Below are 16,770 nucleotides of genomic sequence, written 5' to 3'. Positions count from 1 at the left end.
ACCGATCGCTACATGCCAGTGTCCAATTTGTTATAAATCTTAACATACCTTTGAAAATTAACCAAAAATCTTGTGCCATGTTAGGTCATTGTAACACTAGTGCACATTTCAGATTCATCTCAATATTCTCCAACTAGTTGTGCATAGCATCTTCCATCCATTATATCGAGCTCCAGCTGATCGAAGATAATAATAAGGGATTTTACGAAAATTCGAGGACTTCGGTACGATGTTGGTTGGTTCCCGAGCCACTTGTTTGCAAACCATTAGCTGCATATGCTTTGCCCTGTCCATTAAGATTTCCTGGAATTGCTTTGGGTTTCTACCAGAAGTCCAAATAATCATAATAGTAAAGTAAAAGTTTTTTTTTAAAAAAAAATCTACTTATCAAAAAGAAGAAAGACAGCTAAAAAAAACAGATCTTTCAAGTGGGAGATTCACGAGCGGAAATTCTCGGGCTTTTGTCTCGGGGAAGATTTGCACACATGGTGGGGAGATTGGGATAATTGAGAGGTCTTTTTTTATCCAAAGATTCAATGGGACCGTTACCACGTGTGTCCATCATCACAATATCTGTTCGTCAATTCAGTTTTTTGACACCTCTCAACAATTAATATTCTTATTGATCACTTCCCTCAAGTTGCATGTGATTCTCGAACTCATTTGCAGCTTTATGGACTACGCATTCAAGATAGAACTCTTTAAACAATTTTCTATGGAGTTTGGCCCACCTCAAAACATGTCATGCGATATTGTAAAATTTGACATTGTTGAAAGCTAATCAGAACTCGTCGCGTAAGCAATGAGTGTGTGTTTGGACAGGAGATTATTTGCTCAAAAATATCTCAAATAATTTACAATTCAAACACACTTATTAATGTTTTGAAACTCAAATCATTAATTGAATCAGTGAGATGTTCGGATTCAAGTTCAATCGGTCGGATCAATTTAACTCTGGTCAATGAATTTTTTAAAAAATAACTTACATAAATATATATATGCACAAAATAGGACATGCATTGGACTAATTTAGGACTTTATATGATGAAAAGTTTAATATTTTCAAAAAAAAAACTTGGATTTTCACAAATAAATTTATTAAATTATAAGTTAAAACAAATAAATTTCATCTTAATTTCAATTGTATCTATCAAAAAAATAATTTTAAATCCAACCCAAAAAATATCACAATATTTTGAAATTATACAAAATTCGCGTCCATGGAAATTAAACATTATGAGTTTAAATTTTAATTCACGTTTTTTAGATTTAGAGATTGCAACTTAAAAATAAAAAAGAAGTTCGGAATTTGGAGAAAGTAAGGAAAATAGAGATACAAACTTGATAAGAGGCAAAAAATGAGAAGAAAATGAGTGGATCTGGCATTTAATAATTAGTCTTTAGGGTTAAGGGAAACATATTCTTTTTCTTTTCAATTTAATAGAGAAAAACAAAAAATCACTAGTTGTTGGATTTAGATTTTATCCCACCAACTGTTATTTCATTGGGTTCGAGTTTTATCCCACCAACTGTTATTTTATTGAGTCTGGATTATAATCCCCACTTAAAGTGACTTACCACATTTTGTGGCTAATGATGGAAGGTAGGGTTTGATCCCTTAACCTCCTATCCCATTAGCTTTGGCGGTGATCATTGAGCTTAGCTCACTGGTTCTGTTCTTTTGGACAATCATTCCTCACTATTTTAATAGTTTTTGGTGCCATCATCAGGAATAAACTTGAGAATAAAGCAAAAACAAACACATTTTCTGATCAAATGGGAACTCCAAATGAGATGAATGAATCCAACAAGGCCTTTTGTTGCGGGAAGGGTGATTTGCTAATCAATCCAAACTACACATATAGGCAACAGAGTTACAACTACTTAAGGAGGTCCCACGTTATCCAAAGATGCGAATGGTAGTGAAGCAGCTGGCAACATAGCAATTATGACACAAAGTAACTCACTGAACAAAGATTTCATTTCACCCACATTCTTGGAGCTTACACATTGAAAATCACAATTACATAAAAACTAGAGACCGCTCTCTCTCCTTTCATTTTGGAGGGGGGGCTCCAACGCTCAATTAACCAACCGCTCCTTCAAGAACTATCACAGCCAATCAACAGACACAGATGAGGCAAAAAGTGGGAAAAAAGAAAGAAAGTGCCTTGGATGCTTTTATCTTGAGCTCCAACGGCTACTTTTCTTCTTCTTTTAAAAAAAACAACCAGCTTGGGAGCTACTACTAGAAAAAGCTATAGGGGTTATACTATAGGAGAAGAGGTATCCAAATATTCAGTCATTTGGCTGACTAATAAATGGGCAGCTAAAAATGTGATTTCGGCTAAAAGAAGTTGAGACGAGAAGGATAAGTGGCCTTGGGAGTCCAATTTCTTGGAATCACATCTCTTGCTGAGAGGGCTCTTGCGGTCGATAGCGTGGTTAACTTTACTGAGAATGGACCTTGTAAAGGGCCTGCAATAATGCACCAATTTGCGCCCCAGATATGAGTCATCTGTAGCCACTGATTTGAATTTGCCTGCAAGAAATTCAACAAGAAATGATGTAATACTTGAAATCATGCCTTTTGTCTAACAAGTGCTCATACCTAAACTTTGGGTCCAATTAAATGCAGTTATTCACGCGTGAAGACAAAAGCACAATGTTAGTATAATCTTTACATAAATATGGGTATAGTTCTTCTGTTACATCCTTCAAAAAAAAAAAAAAAAAAAAAAAAAAGGGTCTTCTGTTACACATTATTGAATTCTAAAATCCATATTACACGCTTTAATATGTTGACACCCGTCCACTTTAAATTATTGCAATTATACCCTAATTAAATTGAACTCTTAAGACGGACACATGTAAATGCACGGACCAGAGTGTGTAATATAAATGTTACACGTTATTGTGAAACAGAAAATCCATAGTCACATAAATCTAATCTATATAAATAATGCACTAAGAATTTCTATAAACTTATTAATACTTAGTGCCTCACCATGGAGAGATGTCTTCATTTGAAGTTGTATTTAGTTTAGTCATTTTTTTTCTTACTAACTGTGACAAATAATTTTATTAATTATTGCCCATATTGAGATTGAGTGCCTTTTCTTTTTGTGTTGAAGGGTAGTTGAATTAAAAGAAAAGGATAAAATTTTTCTGCGGATTTCATGAAGTTTTTTTAGTGATTAGAAAAAAACAAGAAACAGAAGAACAAGAATTTTGGTGGAGCTTTTCAGCATCAAAAGTAAGCCAAATGAGTCTTTTCAAGTGGAAAAGCTCTCAACTGTCTGGGCACGTGATTCTAAAGCCGTAAATTCACACCCTATTATTCTCCGTAATGTTCGGATTTGTCTATTCCTATTCTCCATTCTTCTTCCCACCTTGATTTCCCCCCAAAAGTCTTCCAAAGCACTAAGGCTCCTTTTGGATAATTGTGAAAGTGTAGGCCCTCCATTTTTCTACTATATGCCCCCACTCCTTAATCACAATTGACTGCCAAAATAAATTCTTCAAAAGAAACAAAAGCAAAAAGAAAAATTGACTACTAAAAATACAAAATCAAAATAATACCCCTTTAAATACGTAATTAGAGGGGGAAAAAGAAAGGTAAAAATTACCTCTCTTATATGCATCGAACCAATATCACCATCTCCATCTTCAAATTCCACCAAGAGAGAAAGCCAATAATCGGTTGACCCTTCATTTACATGGAAGGCAATATTTTTACCCGGATACTTGCACGGAGTCCTACAAATAGAAAGGAAAAAAAAAATTGTTCAGACTCATTGTAACAAGAAGAAATTTTTGGTGGGCTAAGCATAAATTACTCAAAATCTTTGTAATTTATGCTCATAATCACAAAGATTAAGAAAACAGTAGGTGATTAACTAAATTAGTCCAAGAAAAATTAGTCACCACTAGTAGCATTTAATACTACATATCAGTGGGACGACAGTACTGCATGCAAACCAAGGCATACTAATTAATCTTCTGTTGAACACAAAGATTAGAGACAAAGTGCTTGATAAGTTGCCGAGCTGAAACTCCAATGTTAGTAAATACAACTATACTAAAAATCGACCAAGAAATAGGAAAGAATGTCGCCAACAAAATAATAGCACTGCAACTGAACTCGTGCTCTGTCACTATCATTCTCAAGCTGTATGCGGCAGTTAGACAACATCCTCGAAAAAAAAATTCCGTTTTGCTTTGTAAAAATGTCACCAATTGAAGTCTAAAGAATTAAATTATATGGTTGTAAAAGAAGTTTAATTTCAATCAAGGCATGTAAGTACTACCTCCGGTAAATGACCGAGATTTCGCCGCGATTACGGAGCTGGCCGCCGTCACCGGCGACGGCCATGCGGCTGAAGGCAGCACCGCTAAGGTCGAAGTGAGTGCGACCATTGGAACAATATCCACCGGGGCACTCGTCCGTTATGATAACCGTAACAGCCCTTCTTGAACATATAGAGCTGTCTAAACACTTGACTTTGTAGCATGCACCGCAGCCTTCTCCGCCCTTGAACAGCACCGGACTCACCGCTCCCACTCTTGCCCTGAATGGCTTCACATCCACTAGTGAACCATACCCACATGCCCCACCTAGTACAAAATTATAGTACCAGTGAATTATTATGTTGAGCAAAATTATATATGGGCCGTACATAAATTACATTTATATATATATTTTTTGCTGATATGGGATTGTACTAGAATTATTATTATGATTACCGTCGCTGCCGTCGCCGTCGGGGCTGCCGTACCAAGTAGCGGTGGCGGGGTACCAATGTGGGTCGAAATTGAGGTGGAGCGGAGCTGCAGTGGCCAGCATTGCGGAAATGGCGACTAGAATGGCCAGCAAGAAGTTTGTGGTGGTGGTGGTGGTCATGGTGTTTGTTAATGAAGGTTGCAAGCAGAATGTGGGATCAGGGGTTTAATGTAGGTGTTCTTGTTTGTCCTAATATTCCCGGCGGGGGGCTGAGAAAACGAGGTTTTGGTCCGAGGAGAGAGGGAAGGAAGGGGTGAGCGAGGCAGCAGGGCAAGGGCAGGGCCGGAAGAGAAAGGGTGCTGCTCTCTGCCGACAGAATTTCTTAGGCTGTGCACAGTGTTGTTAGCAACTACTGGGCAGGCACTGTACTCCGGCCTTTTCCTGGCGCCTTTTGCTTTTGGTGCTTTTCTGGCCTTGGACTAGTGCTAATATATAAGCAGCAAAAAAGGTTTATGTTGCACTAAAAGCTTTGCTTTTGGCCCTATTTTGGTTTAATGTTCTGTCAAATTTTGCATTTGGCTCTATTTTACAAGTCCTCTGTCTGACTTTCTCAGTAGTAGTACATATAAAGTGGATATGATACCGCGTATATAGTGCACACAGTAGATATTTTACCGTAGATTCTCAATCTCATTTTTTATTGTCTTAGACGTGTGTTTGGATATGGACTATTTGAAATAATGCGCTATAGCACTTTTTGTAATGTAATATATATGAAATAAAAAGATGATTAAAATTTATATTTATGATGTAAAAAAGATAATATTTACAATTGTTTTTAAAATTATACTCGTATTTTCGTATACAGTGGATATATCATATAGTGTATTCACGTGCCAATTGGAGTTGGCTCAACTAAGGGCAACTCCAATGGGGGTGTAATGGGGAGCCATTACACCGCTCCATGACACGGCTCTCCATTGGAGCCGTGTCATGGAGATTACACGCATCACATGCATGATGCGTGTAATCCATTGATTTAACTTGATTTTGTTATTATTTTGTTATTATTAACTTGATTTAACTAGTATCATTTTGTTATTATTTGTATTTTATTTGATTTAACTTATGTAATATTATGTTATGGAGTTCAACTAATTACATTCCGAATTATTAATTAAGTATGGATTATTATGATATCTTCGCATTTGAAGTATCAAATATTTGTTTAATTTCCTACATAATTATTTTTAAAAAAATAACAATATATTATTTTTGAAACATAGAAAAAGATATATTATTCAAACTTAAAAATTAATAATATCATTTTTAGAAAATAAAAAAATTCAAAATGTACAAAATTTAACGAAAGTTAGTACTTTATTTTTTAAAAATAACAAAATTAGTTTTAAAAATTGCTTTATTTATTTATGGGATATGAGTTATGCATTATTAAAATAAATATTTGATTAATTGTGGACCCATGCTATTACACCTTGTGGAGTGTAATCCATTGTGAGTGAAAGTGTAATAAAAGAGGAGAAAGTGGAATGCTGACGTGGCATGTGGATTACACTCCACAAAGTGTAATAGCACTGTGGATGCTCTAAGGAGGCTTGTTTAGCTTGTTTTCGACTGTGACTGGTATAACTGATGAAGGAGAACTACTGCAAGTTGCTAAAAAATGTATGAATCCATACCATGGCCCTGGAGTGGGATAAGTGTGTTTGGTTTACACCTTACTTACACGTGCTAACTTGCTTGTATCGTCAACACAAATTTTAATTATTTTTTTATTTTATATATATCACATCAAAAAAGTGCTATATTATGTTTTTTAAAAAAATATCCCAAACAATCTCCTATCCAAAGTTTTTCAGAATGAAAAAATAAAGAGTAGAGCAGAAATTAATAATAATATAGAGGATTCAAAACCAAATTTTGCCTGCATGAAAAATATCTTAAGTTTGATAATTGAATTGGTGACTTGTGAGAGTTTAGAACTCGGTTTTATTAGGTTGTTCATTTAATATATTAAATTTAATACTTGACAATTTAATAATTTAATATATTCAAAATTCAATTTTGTTACAGGCACCCTAAGTTCGAAATCCAAATATTGCACCAAATGGTTTCATTCTTGTCCTTCAAAAAGGTGCATATTACTTTCAAAGAAACAAAAGGTACACATCACGTATAATTATTTAAGGAAAGAGATGGGACAATATTTTAATTCATCCCAAAATAATTAATCATATAATAAACAAAAAACTTTATGATCTTTACAGGCATGTCTTTTTTTGACAAACGACTTTTAGGCATGTGACCCATTGGAATTTCTCTAATTCACGGTGATGCCACTACTTCCGTAGTGGGCCCATCGACCGTTAAGGCGTTAAATCCGCCAGACCGTACGTGTCAGTTCGTTGTCAATGCCCAAGGGCATTCTGGTCATTAAATTTTGGAACCGGAGAAAGAGATCATTCTAACCGTTAATCTTGTTTGTTTATTGGATTTCGTTCTTGGACTTATGCAATAATGCCCTATTTAACGTTTATAAAAGATATACTCCTAGATCTAAATCCGTTTAAGATCCATAATTAATTATTGACAAAACAAAAGCCTTTACTGTTTATAGAGCTGGCTTGACAAATTCTTGATTTTTAACTGCAAAATGAAATTCTTTACTATATATAGAGTTGGTCAAAGAGAAAGAGAGAGAGAGAGAATTTGTGAAATTGAATAGCCATTGATTTAATCGCTTTGTTGAAAAAGTAAATTTAGTTTATTATTTTTCTAAAATATCCCTACGTCAATAGTAGAATTATCACTAATCACTATATTTTTACACAGCAATAATATTACACCATTCATAAGATATGTTATATTTACTAATAATGACTTATATTAAGTAAGAGTATTTTAAAGAGGTTAAAAATTAACTATATTCTTGAATTGGAAGGTGAACTATAAATTAGAATGAATGAAAAAAATAAAATTATCAAAATGGGACATATGGAGTATATAGCTAATTAGTATTCTCTTGTATATAAAGCACTTAATTATATTATCACGTATACTTTCGAAAAAACCAATGTGGCTTTAACTGAGTGGTCAAGGAGGACTACATGTATACTCTCTCCGTCCCATTTTGATAGTCCTGTTTCCTTTTTTCGTCTGTCCCAAATTGTAGTCCACTTTCTAATTAAAGAATTTAGTTATATTTTAATTTTTCTAAAATACCCTTATTCAATATAAGTTGTTGTTACTATAAACCTACCCCATTTAATGAGAGTTGATTCTTTTTTTACCATCAATTCAAGTTTCCATAAAGTTGTACTCTAATTAATGTGAGGGTATTTTAGAAAAATAGCTACCTAAATTGATTGTTCCAACAAACTGAACTACTTTTTATTAAACTGTGTGAAAAAAGAACCAGAACTATCAAATTGAAACGGAGGAAGTAGTATATTTATAAATCAAAGAGATGCAACTATTATTCACTACTTAACTTTTGTACGCGAATCACCTTACAAGAATCATACATAATTATATTAGTCTAGTTTATGTCACATGAATGACCAAGGGCCCAAGGCACACTTGGTCATGATGGAAATTACACGGACTTACGACAAAAGTACAAGTTTTGCTGATACATCGGATTTTGTTGGTGTACTCTAGAGTTTATGCACCAAACCCCATTACTGTTTTACTCATTAGGAATACAATCACAATGTGAAGGGTTTGGACGTTTTTGTTGACTAGGTTTATTGTTTGTTCTTTTTGGTGTTTATTACTACCATCTGTTTTAGGCCTACAGATTCTTTTTGTGTTAGATACAAGTAATAAATTGCCATTCAATCCACCGTGCACTGTAAATTAATGCATTGCAGATGTGAAAGGTAGCAATCGCATTGAAATTGGCAGTACGAAGGGTGCCTCGGGCAAGTGTGAGTTGATAGTAAGACTGAAGAGTTTCACACCTTGAATTCTTGCTGCACAAAGCCTTGAATTCTTGTTTCACACCTGAATGTTAGTAGTTCTGTGTACCTGCCAGTCCCTAACACAAAGTCTGTTTAGATTCCTCATTCTCTGTAATTTAGTATAGATAGGTTATACAATAATTATCGTTTCTGGAAAAAAGAAAAAGAATTCTTGTTGCATTAATGGTACAAAAATCTCCAAAATTTCGTATAACCAAAAAATAGAAAAGAAAAGAAAAGCTGTGCATGTTATGAGCTCATAATTAATTTGGATGCCAATCTTTAACACATGGGTTGGTGGCTTCTTTAATTTGAACACACTAATGTTTATAAGTTGACTGCTACAAAGATGTCAAGGCAAAGAAGAGGAATTCTAATCTTTTGTTGGTGCTTAATGATCAAAATGATTGCAATGCTTTATGAAAATATTCCGAAAACCTTATCTCATGCCCTACATCAGTTTCCATTTTTGGGAGAAATCACGTTTTTGCCCAACCAAAAAGGTTGGAACAAATACCATATCTTCTCAAAAAACTTGATCCACCAAGGTCATCCATTATTCGTTTCTTAAGGGTGATCTTGAAGTATTTTGGATCTCGTAAATACGTAGAAAAATGGTGGAAAAGATAGGAAATATACACGTTTTCTTTCTTCTTCTTCCGTTTTTTTTTTAATGAGAGATTTTGAACTCAAAACCTGTTATTTACAATTTTTCCTACCTTACCGCCAACCTAACCCTCCTTCCATGTGCATGTTATGCTAGCAAATTACAAAATGTGAAAGCTTCATTAGACCATATTACAAAAATATACTACTATACTAATTTATAGTATGTGCATCATCTCATACACAAGTCTAAAAAATTCCTATTAATATTCAAGAAAGAGAATATTGACTATGCCATTATTACGTCATGAAGTCGATATCTTCACTTTTTCTCAAAGACTTGGAAATATATCTCATCAATTATGCTAAATCAGTGCAGCTCATATGCAATGTCAATCTGATGTTAGAAAGTATAAAGAGAAATCAAGCAACCAAGAACCATGATGTATTGTCGAATAATGGTGGTGATGTATATATATGTATATAAAGTCTTGAATGATTTTGAGTATTCGTGGTCCAGTTGGGCAAGACATGTCTATTTTTGTGCCCTTAATTGTCCAAAAGCGGACCATTCAATAGATAGATCAAAGCGTGAAGCATTATTGATTGGAACGTAAGCTAAACTCCATAAAATCGCACTATACAGATCTTCAAGTAATGAGAATTTTTTAGTAGAATCACCAGCAATTATTTGAGTGGAATTGGAGTGGTGAACTTGTCTTATATTAATGGGAAAGATAATCAGCTGCCTTAAAGCACTGTATTTTCACTTTGAGTGCTCCAAGCATTCATTATGCTTTTTGGGATTATACATTTTTACCTTTGGAAGAAACTAATTGCAATGAAAATATTTGTTTGGATACTCCATAATTGCAAATTAGTACTAAAATAGATCTTCTCAACCAAGACAAGAAGGCATAATTTACCAAGCTATCGTGATCAATTAAACACACCATCAGTACTTGTTTCCACATCAAACAAGCTACTAAGTTTGGATAAGAATCAATAGAATTATTTCAACTATCTTATCTTATCTACCAAATCTACCATTGTTTGTTAATTATGTTCAAAATTCTTATCTAATTAAACAACTTGATATTCTCTATTTAACAATTTTCTGTTTCTCTTTTATCCCTTTTTAATGACTTTCATATTTTCTCCATACTCCTCATATAATATATTTCATCTTTTATATTAATTTGATTTATAAAAAAAATATTGTCATTTTCATACCTAAAAATTTTAAGCTAATTAAATCATAGGTTTTATTTCTTTTTTGAATGAAAAGATATAAGGGCAAAATTGTCAAATTAAACTTATTAAGCATTCAGTTATAAATATTTATCAAACAGTATAAATAAGTTTAGCATTAAAATTCAGATATTCATATATTTCTTTTCAGTACTTAAAATTCAGCAAATTAATTGTTTCAGTATTCAGATTTCAGAATTCAGACTTCAGAATTCAGATTCAGTTTTATCAAACGGAACCTAAATCCACATCTCTATCGTCTAAATCTACACTTAATATAACTTTTAATGCTAATAGTATAAGTTATCAATGCCCGTGACACAAATCGTTAATGCATTAGGGGTGTCGATTTAGCCTATAGAAGTGTGGATTTAACCCTTCCCTTTTTTTTAATTTGAAGTTTCTGCTGTAGCGATGCAATTTAAACTACTTGCTTTAAGCTTAAAGTGGTTGATAAAGTAAACAAAACATCCCATAAAATAAGCCTAATGGAACTTTACTAAGCAACTAATCAGGCCTTAATATTTGAAAGAGATCTTCATGCGAAGCTACATCAACCACGAACACTAAAATAATTGCAATCTAAATTATGAAGAATTCACCCATTCTTTTCCTACCAATGAAGGATCGCCACATGAACCATTCAATTGAATTGTTTTTTTTTTTTTCATCAAAAAAAAAGGGCCTGGCCCAACTTCAGGCCCCAACCCTTATTTGGGTTGTTGGGTCTTTCAATTGAATTGTTTGATAGTGCTTTTCTTCACAATCTGTACAGTTAAAAAAAAAAAAAGTACAAAAGAAGATCCCATGGAAGAAGCACACTCGAGCGTTTGCTTTATTGTCTAGTCAAATGGAACACCACTAACTACCAATATGGCCTAAAGATTTTCTAATGATATCATGTTTAATTAGTTAATACTATGTGGTAGTTAAAGTTGTCCTGTTGCCATTGAAGAAGACAGTTGTCTGGTCTTTTGTCGCATGACACAAACTTTTGCTCTTTAATTTAATCCTAATTAAATCAACTATGTTAGTTTTACAAATCCGGGTTAGAAATTAGAATCTTATTTTAGTACATGGAAAAGAAGAAAACACTTTTTATTTGATCAGTAATTTTGTTTAACTCATAATCACCTAATTTATTAAGTTTAGCCCTCCCACCTGCATTTTAAACCCACTTTGAAAGGAACCCAAAAAAAAAAAACCAATAAGCAAAAGGCATGTCAATTTAGTTCAACTACTACACTTTTTTTTTTTTTGAGTAAAATGTGTCTGCAAATGAGCAAATATTAACCAATATTTACTGGAACATTGAGATGATCTAAACAGGGTTCTGTGAGATGAGTAGTAATCATAGGTTCAGTCTCACTTTTACATGCTAATAAAACCAATAATTGCTGGATCATTTCCCAAACTACATATCAACCCCAGAAACAAAGAGAATGGACAGCATAAAATTCAAAGAGAGTTACTTATCAAGAAACGTCTGTATGATACTCCGCAACTACTCAAAATTGCAATAATGTATCTTCAATGAAAAAGTTACAGTGATCTCTACTTTTTAGTTCACCAACTTTTGCAGAAGTGGCTTACAGGTTGAAAACCATAAATAAGGGTTTGTATTTCCTATGAGTTCAACAGGTTTATGTACAGTATCAGGACAATTGTACAGATCCTAATCCTCTTTACCAGTTTCAACCTCATAAAACTCCTTAACCCTGCTCTTACAGCCCAGACAAAACTTCATCACATTTTTGTATCTCTTCATTCAAAAGAGAATTTATCTGTTTCCCTGAAATTATCAAAGCAAGAGAAGAAATCATCACTTGTACAGAACTGTCATGCCATTTATGTCAACTAAATTATTTGTCCTTCACCAGAATCTATTCATCATTTTCTTTCTGAGAACATGCACAAATGATGAATAATGAAAAATTACATGATGACAAACACATTTCTCGAAAACCAGGAGCAAACACAAGAAATTATTCGTCACAATTAAACTGGAAAACGGAAAGTTACAAAAACAAAGGAAATAATGATTTACTGCATACCACAAGTTTATTAGAAAAAGTAAAAGCTACGCCGTGTGGAGGGAGGAAAACGTGCAAGTAATTTGTAAGGACAGAACAAAATCACAGAAGAATGCTCACTACAGGAGTGCAACCATGAGACAGCAGTCACCCTAAAAATTACTGGAATACAAATTTATCAATCTTATTAAGTTTTTTTTTTTAAATGTTTTTTCCAGCGAGGGATGGGACTTAAGATGCGGGGATGGAGAAGGGGGGATTTGAACCCAAGACCTCTAATTCCAGGGTCTCAACCTTAACCACTAGACCAAGGCCTCCTCGGCCAATCTAATTAAATTGAAAGACTTGCTGAAACTTCTAAAGGAACTAAACCAGGACATGAAAGAATGAAAGAGAAAACAAAAAGGATAGAAAGAGAAGCAGGCAGATAAGCTGCAGATGCACTTTGACTCTGAGTATCAAGTTCTTCCCAGAAGCTGTACGGATTCAAAAGAGGGAAAGGGAGGCGGGTGGAAGAAAGGAAAAAAGAGACAACTAGCAATAGAAAAAACATGCTTAAGCAATTTTCTCATAAAGCAAACAAATTGGCTAAAATTATACTCATGCAGACTCAAAGAAATGCGAGAAACAAAATGTGAAAACACAGTCAAATGTCAAATCTCACAGTAATATGTTGCAAACAATTGAGATATCAAACCAGACAGACAAACCATCATGAAACATGCTTGCTAGATGGGTACATCAAAATGCCATCATGCCAATAAAAATTGACACTTCTTCAAAAATAATCAGAAAAGTATTGCAAACCCACCTTACTGTTGATCCTGACATTCCAAGAATCATTCCTTGATGGATGAAGTGTGTCAGCAACAACGTATGAAGGCGGAGGGGCATAATGCTTCAAGAGAGGGACTCTATCTGGACTATAATCATCATCACTCTCATAGTATCTCTCAGGATATGGTCCTAAGGCTTTTAGAATCATTGCCAGTAGCATACTTACACCCTGCACATAAAACACGACCAATAGGCCAACTGAACAACCATGTGGTAGTTCTTTTCATTTCTTTCTTTATCTTGCAAACAAACTTCAACATCCAACTCACATTTGAAATGCTAATGCCAACTAACAAATATTCAAATTGCAAAGTATTTTATTCACCTCGGCAGTCAGATAGAAATGTAAACATATAATGGGCAAATGTAAAAAATGAACACCATTCAATACATACCACAAAGACAGTGGTTTAAAAAATTAAGAAGCACAAACTCATTCCTTTTGGCAAGTAGTAAACAAGCACACACAGGAAATAGGAAATAAATAAAAAAATCAGCATATGAAAAATGTAAATGCTCGAACTAATTAATGAGGATATGTGTGTTGCTTAAGAAGTGATGCATTATTCCATCAGTGATTGTAAAAAATTGACTAAATTTTAAAAAAAAAAACATAAAATGAATGCTTCTAAATGCATGCCTCTTATGTGTAAGAATGTGAGTTGGGGGATGGGAGAATGTGCCTGCTTTTGTGTGTATGAGAGAGAGAGAGAGAGAGAGAGAGAAGAACCTGCACAGCAACTACAACCACGCCAACCCATTTGCAAGTTTCAAAATTTCCTCTCACAAAATCTTTGAACTCGTTAAAATTCCCTGTTGGGTCATCTGGAAAGTCCTGGCATGCAGTCAGTGCAAATGAATATGACTTAGCCCTGTTCCAATTCAACTATCAGTGTTTTTTTTTCTTTTTCAGGAAAGTGAATTTTTTCCCATATAATTAAGTGTAAAATGCTGAACAGGGTAGTTTTACCTCCTCCCAGTTGCGATTTAGAATCACATCCACAGTTACTGCAGCTTCAACCATGATAAGCAGAAAGACAAATATCATGTACTTCATAGAGTTAAGGTTAGCCAAACACTTAATAACAAAACAGTTGCAGTAAAAATTACAGCTCCACTGAGGTTAACTGCATTTAAAAATAAACAAATAAATGAATAAGAATTAAAAAAAAGTCGCAAAAATAAGTATGACAGGACAAACATTTCAAAGTCCTGATAGGTTTACTAAATCGAAGATGAGCTTTATGATGTAGAGTCCAAAATGAGCTAGACAACTCCTATTACTGAGTTGTGCTTCAGTCTAGCCTGATCCATTACAATCATAACAGCAAAAAAAAAAAGAAAAAGGCCTTGCATCAACTTATAAACCAAAATTTCTTGCAAGACTGGAAAAGAAAGAAATTGAAAAGCATTAAAGGTGAACCTTGCTACTCGTTAAGCTCAACTAATGTCTGCGTGGTTAAAATTTCTGCTTTTGCTTGCCCTAACATTACTCATTGCCTGCTAATCTTCTTATTAAGGAAAGAGCATTACAAACAGAAAGCCCAGCCAACTTAAATAAATGGTTCAATAGGTTTTGAAAAGAACAAGTTTACAACCAACCACAGGTTCAATGAGTTCACCAAGAATTATAATTAAAGGAAAACAAGACTGTCCTTGCCATGTTGAAGGATAGCAGACCATGTTGCAAACTTGCACCAGAAAAGCAACGAAAGCATAACACATAGCCAAAACAACAACTCTAGTTTATACTGAAAGAAATGGGCTAGCCAAATCCAACAATAAGAGGCGAGAATGATTACGCGATTGCTTTCATCAGTGGAGACAGAATAAAATGCCCATAATAAAGACGTTTACTGTCTGTTCTTCATTCAACACACTTCCACTCTAGTAAGGCAATAAGACAAGCTCAAGACTCCTAATGCACTCTAAAGGCTCGTTCCTAAGGCCTCCCAGGCCTAACCACAAAACCAGAGGTCCATAAGCAGAAGACACAGAATACCATACAAAGACGATAACTTTATGTCTCCTACATGGCAAAGCAATCTATATGTTTTTGCAACAAGGCTACTAATAAAATCAAACACCAGCCACAGAAAATCCCTGCATAATTTCTTCAGTAATACGATTACTCTATTCACAAAAATCCATTCACTTAAAGGATACAAAACAAAGACAGCAACCATTAGCAGTCTCAGCAGCAATGTGCCCTGAGCATGTCACAACACACAAAGTCACCCCAATGACAAGAAAGGAGTAGATGAACCTGCAGCACAACAGAGCATTACAATTCTCATTGTCTAAACAGATGGTTGCTAAAAAATGTATCCAAGAAACAGCAGCCAAACATGGAAAGAACTTAGTTTTCCAACGTTCTCTCACAAACAAAGCCAAATTGCCTAAATCAGATAAAAAGGCATCGGCTTTGAGTAAAAAACATGCACTCACATAGGTTCTAAACTTTTTCATCAGAATATATAGGTTCTCAAAAATTTTCATCAGTATCATCTGAACATTTCTCAGATTCCAATTAATGATTATGTGTGAGCTCATTCACCACAAAAATCCAAGCCATCACTATAGAGGTGCATTTGCACATCGTATTTATTCAACCCTCATTAACGAGATATATCTAATCCAAACCATTTCAATTTTCTCCCTTGATTTGCTCATTTCGCTCTCAACTGCCAATCCATAACAAACACCAGCCCAAAAAAAAAAGAAGTAAAATATTTTTCCCCAAAAAAAAAAAACCCAATTAGAATAACACAAAAAACAAAAAAACTTTTGTTTTAAAAAAAAAGTTTAAAGAGTTCACAAACCGGCCAGTCATGAAAACGAAAGATAACCTCCGGTCCACCAAACCAACCAACCAACCAATAAATCAATAAAGCAATCACCTTTCTTGTTAATCAATAAATAAAAAGGAAAGCCCATCATTTTTCAGGCATATATAAGCAGAGAAAAGCAGAAAATTCAATAGAAAAAAATACCAAGGGGCAGGTACATCAGGAGGATTAGGACCCAAGTGCCTTCGCCAAGTCATAAACATCCAAAGGGAATACAAAATCGTAGCTATCCCCACCATTCCAATTCCCGAATTCACTATTTTCAGGACGGATTGCAGGCAACTCCGCGCCATTCTCGACATTTTCTCAACCAAATTTGCAAAACCCTGACCCCAGATCAATATCAGAGATGTCAGGGTTAAGCTCAGTATCCCCTTTTCTTTTTTTCTTTTGCTTTAATTGGAAGAATAAATTTAAACCAGGGCTGATCAGACAAGAAAGAATTTTGCTCCGAACTTCCGAAGTCCGAAATCCAAGCCAAAATGGGA

The 16,770-nt window shown here is 34.3% G+C and overlaps 2 protein-coding genes across 4 annotated transcripts; both read right to left on the bottom strand.

Moving 5' to 3' along the window:
* Positions 1-1,963: 1,963 nt before the first annotated feature.
* LOC113770573 (expansin-B16-like) lies at positions 1,964-5,187 on the bottom strand. The gene is made up of 4 exons (XM_027315076.1): positions 4,747-5,187; positions 4,311-4,617; positions 3,630-3,759; positions 1,964-2,542 (listed from the first exon to the last, which is right to left on the bottom strand). Exons 1-4 carry the CDS (start codon positions 4,901-4,903, stop codon positions 2,348-2,350), a joined length of 789 nt encoding a protein of 262 aa, XP_027170877.1. The 5' UTR covers positions 4,904-5,187; the 3' UTR covers positions 1,964-2,347.
* Positions 5,188-12,006: 6,819 nt separating this feature from the next.
* LOC113772591 (tetraspanin-19) lies at positions 12,007-16,743 on the bottom strand. 3 transcript variants are annotated; one of them, XM_027317225.1, is made up of 7 exons: positions 16,427-16,743; positions 15,600-15,699; positions 14,404-14,484; positions 14,164-14,268; positions 13,408-13,602; positions 12,305-12,355; positions 12,007-12,246 (listed from the first exon to the last, which is right to left on the bottom strand). In XM_027317225.1, exons 1-6 carry the CDS (start codon positions 16,582-16,584, stop codon positions 12,344-12,346), a joined length of 651 nt encoding a protein of 216 aa, XP_027173026.1. In that variant the 5' UTR covers positions 16,585-16,743; the 3' UTR covers positions 12,007-12,246; positions 12,305-12,343. The 3 variants fall into 3 exon arrangements, with proteins under 3 accessions (XP_027173026.1, XP_027173025.1, XP_027173027.1); XM_027317224.1 differs by having other exon boundaries at positions 12,007-12,355; XM_027317226.1 differs by lacking the exon at positions 16,427-16,743 and adding an exon at positions 15,882-16,140 and having other exon boundaries at positions 12,007-12,355.
* Between the last annotated feature and the right edge of the window lie 27 nt (positions 16,744-16,770).

This window comes from Coffea eugenioides, chromosome 5 (genome assembly GCF_003713205.1).
Source record: "Coffea eugenioides isolate CCC68of chromosome 5, Ceug_1.0, whole genome shotgun sequence".
Classification (NCBI taxonomy): domain Eukaryota; kingdom Viridiplantae; phylum Streptophyta; class Magnoliopsida; order Gentianales; family Rubiaceae; genus Coffea; species Coffea eugenioides.
The sequence above is the reverse complement of the archived record's forward strand: the minus strand, read 5'-3'. Positions and strand labels throughout refer to the sequence as shown.

Coding starts and splice junctions, on each gene's coding strand:
- LOC113770573 (XM_027315076.1), bottom strand. CDS start 4,903: ATGACCACCACCACCACCACAAACTTCTTGCTGGCCATTCTAGTCGCC. Junction 4,618..4,746: donor CGACGGCGACGGCAGCGACG/GTAATCATAATA, acceptor ATTTTGTACTAG/GTGGGGCATGTGGGTATGGT. Junction 2,543..3,629: donor GTTCGATGCATATAAGAGAG/GTAATTTTTACC, acceptor AATTTCTTGCAG/GCAAATTCAAATCAGTGGCT.
- LOC113772591 (XM_027317224.1), bottom strand. CDS start 16,584: ATGTCGAGAATGGCGCGGAGTTGCCTGCAATCCGTCCTGAAAATAGTG. Junction 15,700..16,426: donor CCTGATGTACCTGCCCCTTG/GTATTTTTTTCT, acceptor GTTGTGCTGCAG/GTTCATCTACTCCTTTCTTG. Junction 13,603..14,163: donor TGGTTGTAGTTGCTGTGCAG/GTTCTTCTCTCT, acceptor TTTTATGTGCAG/GGTGTAAGTATGCTACTGGC.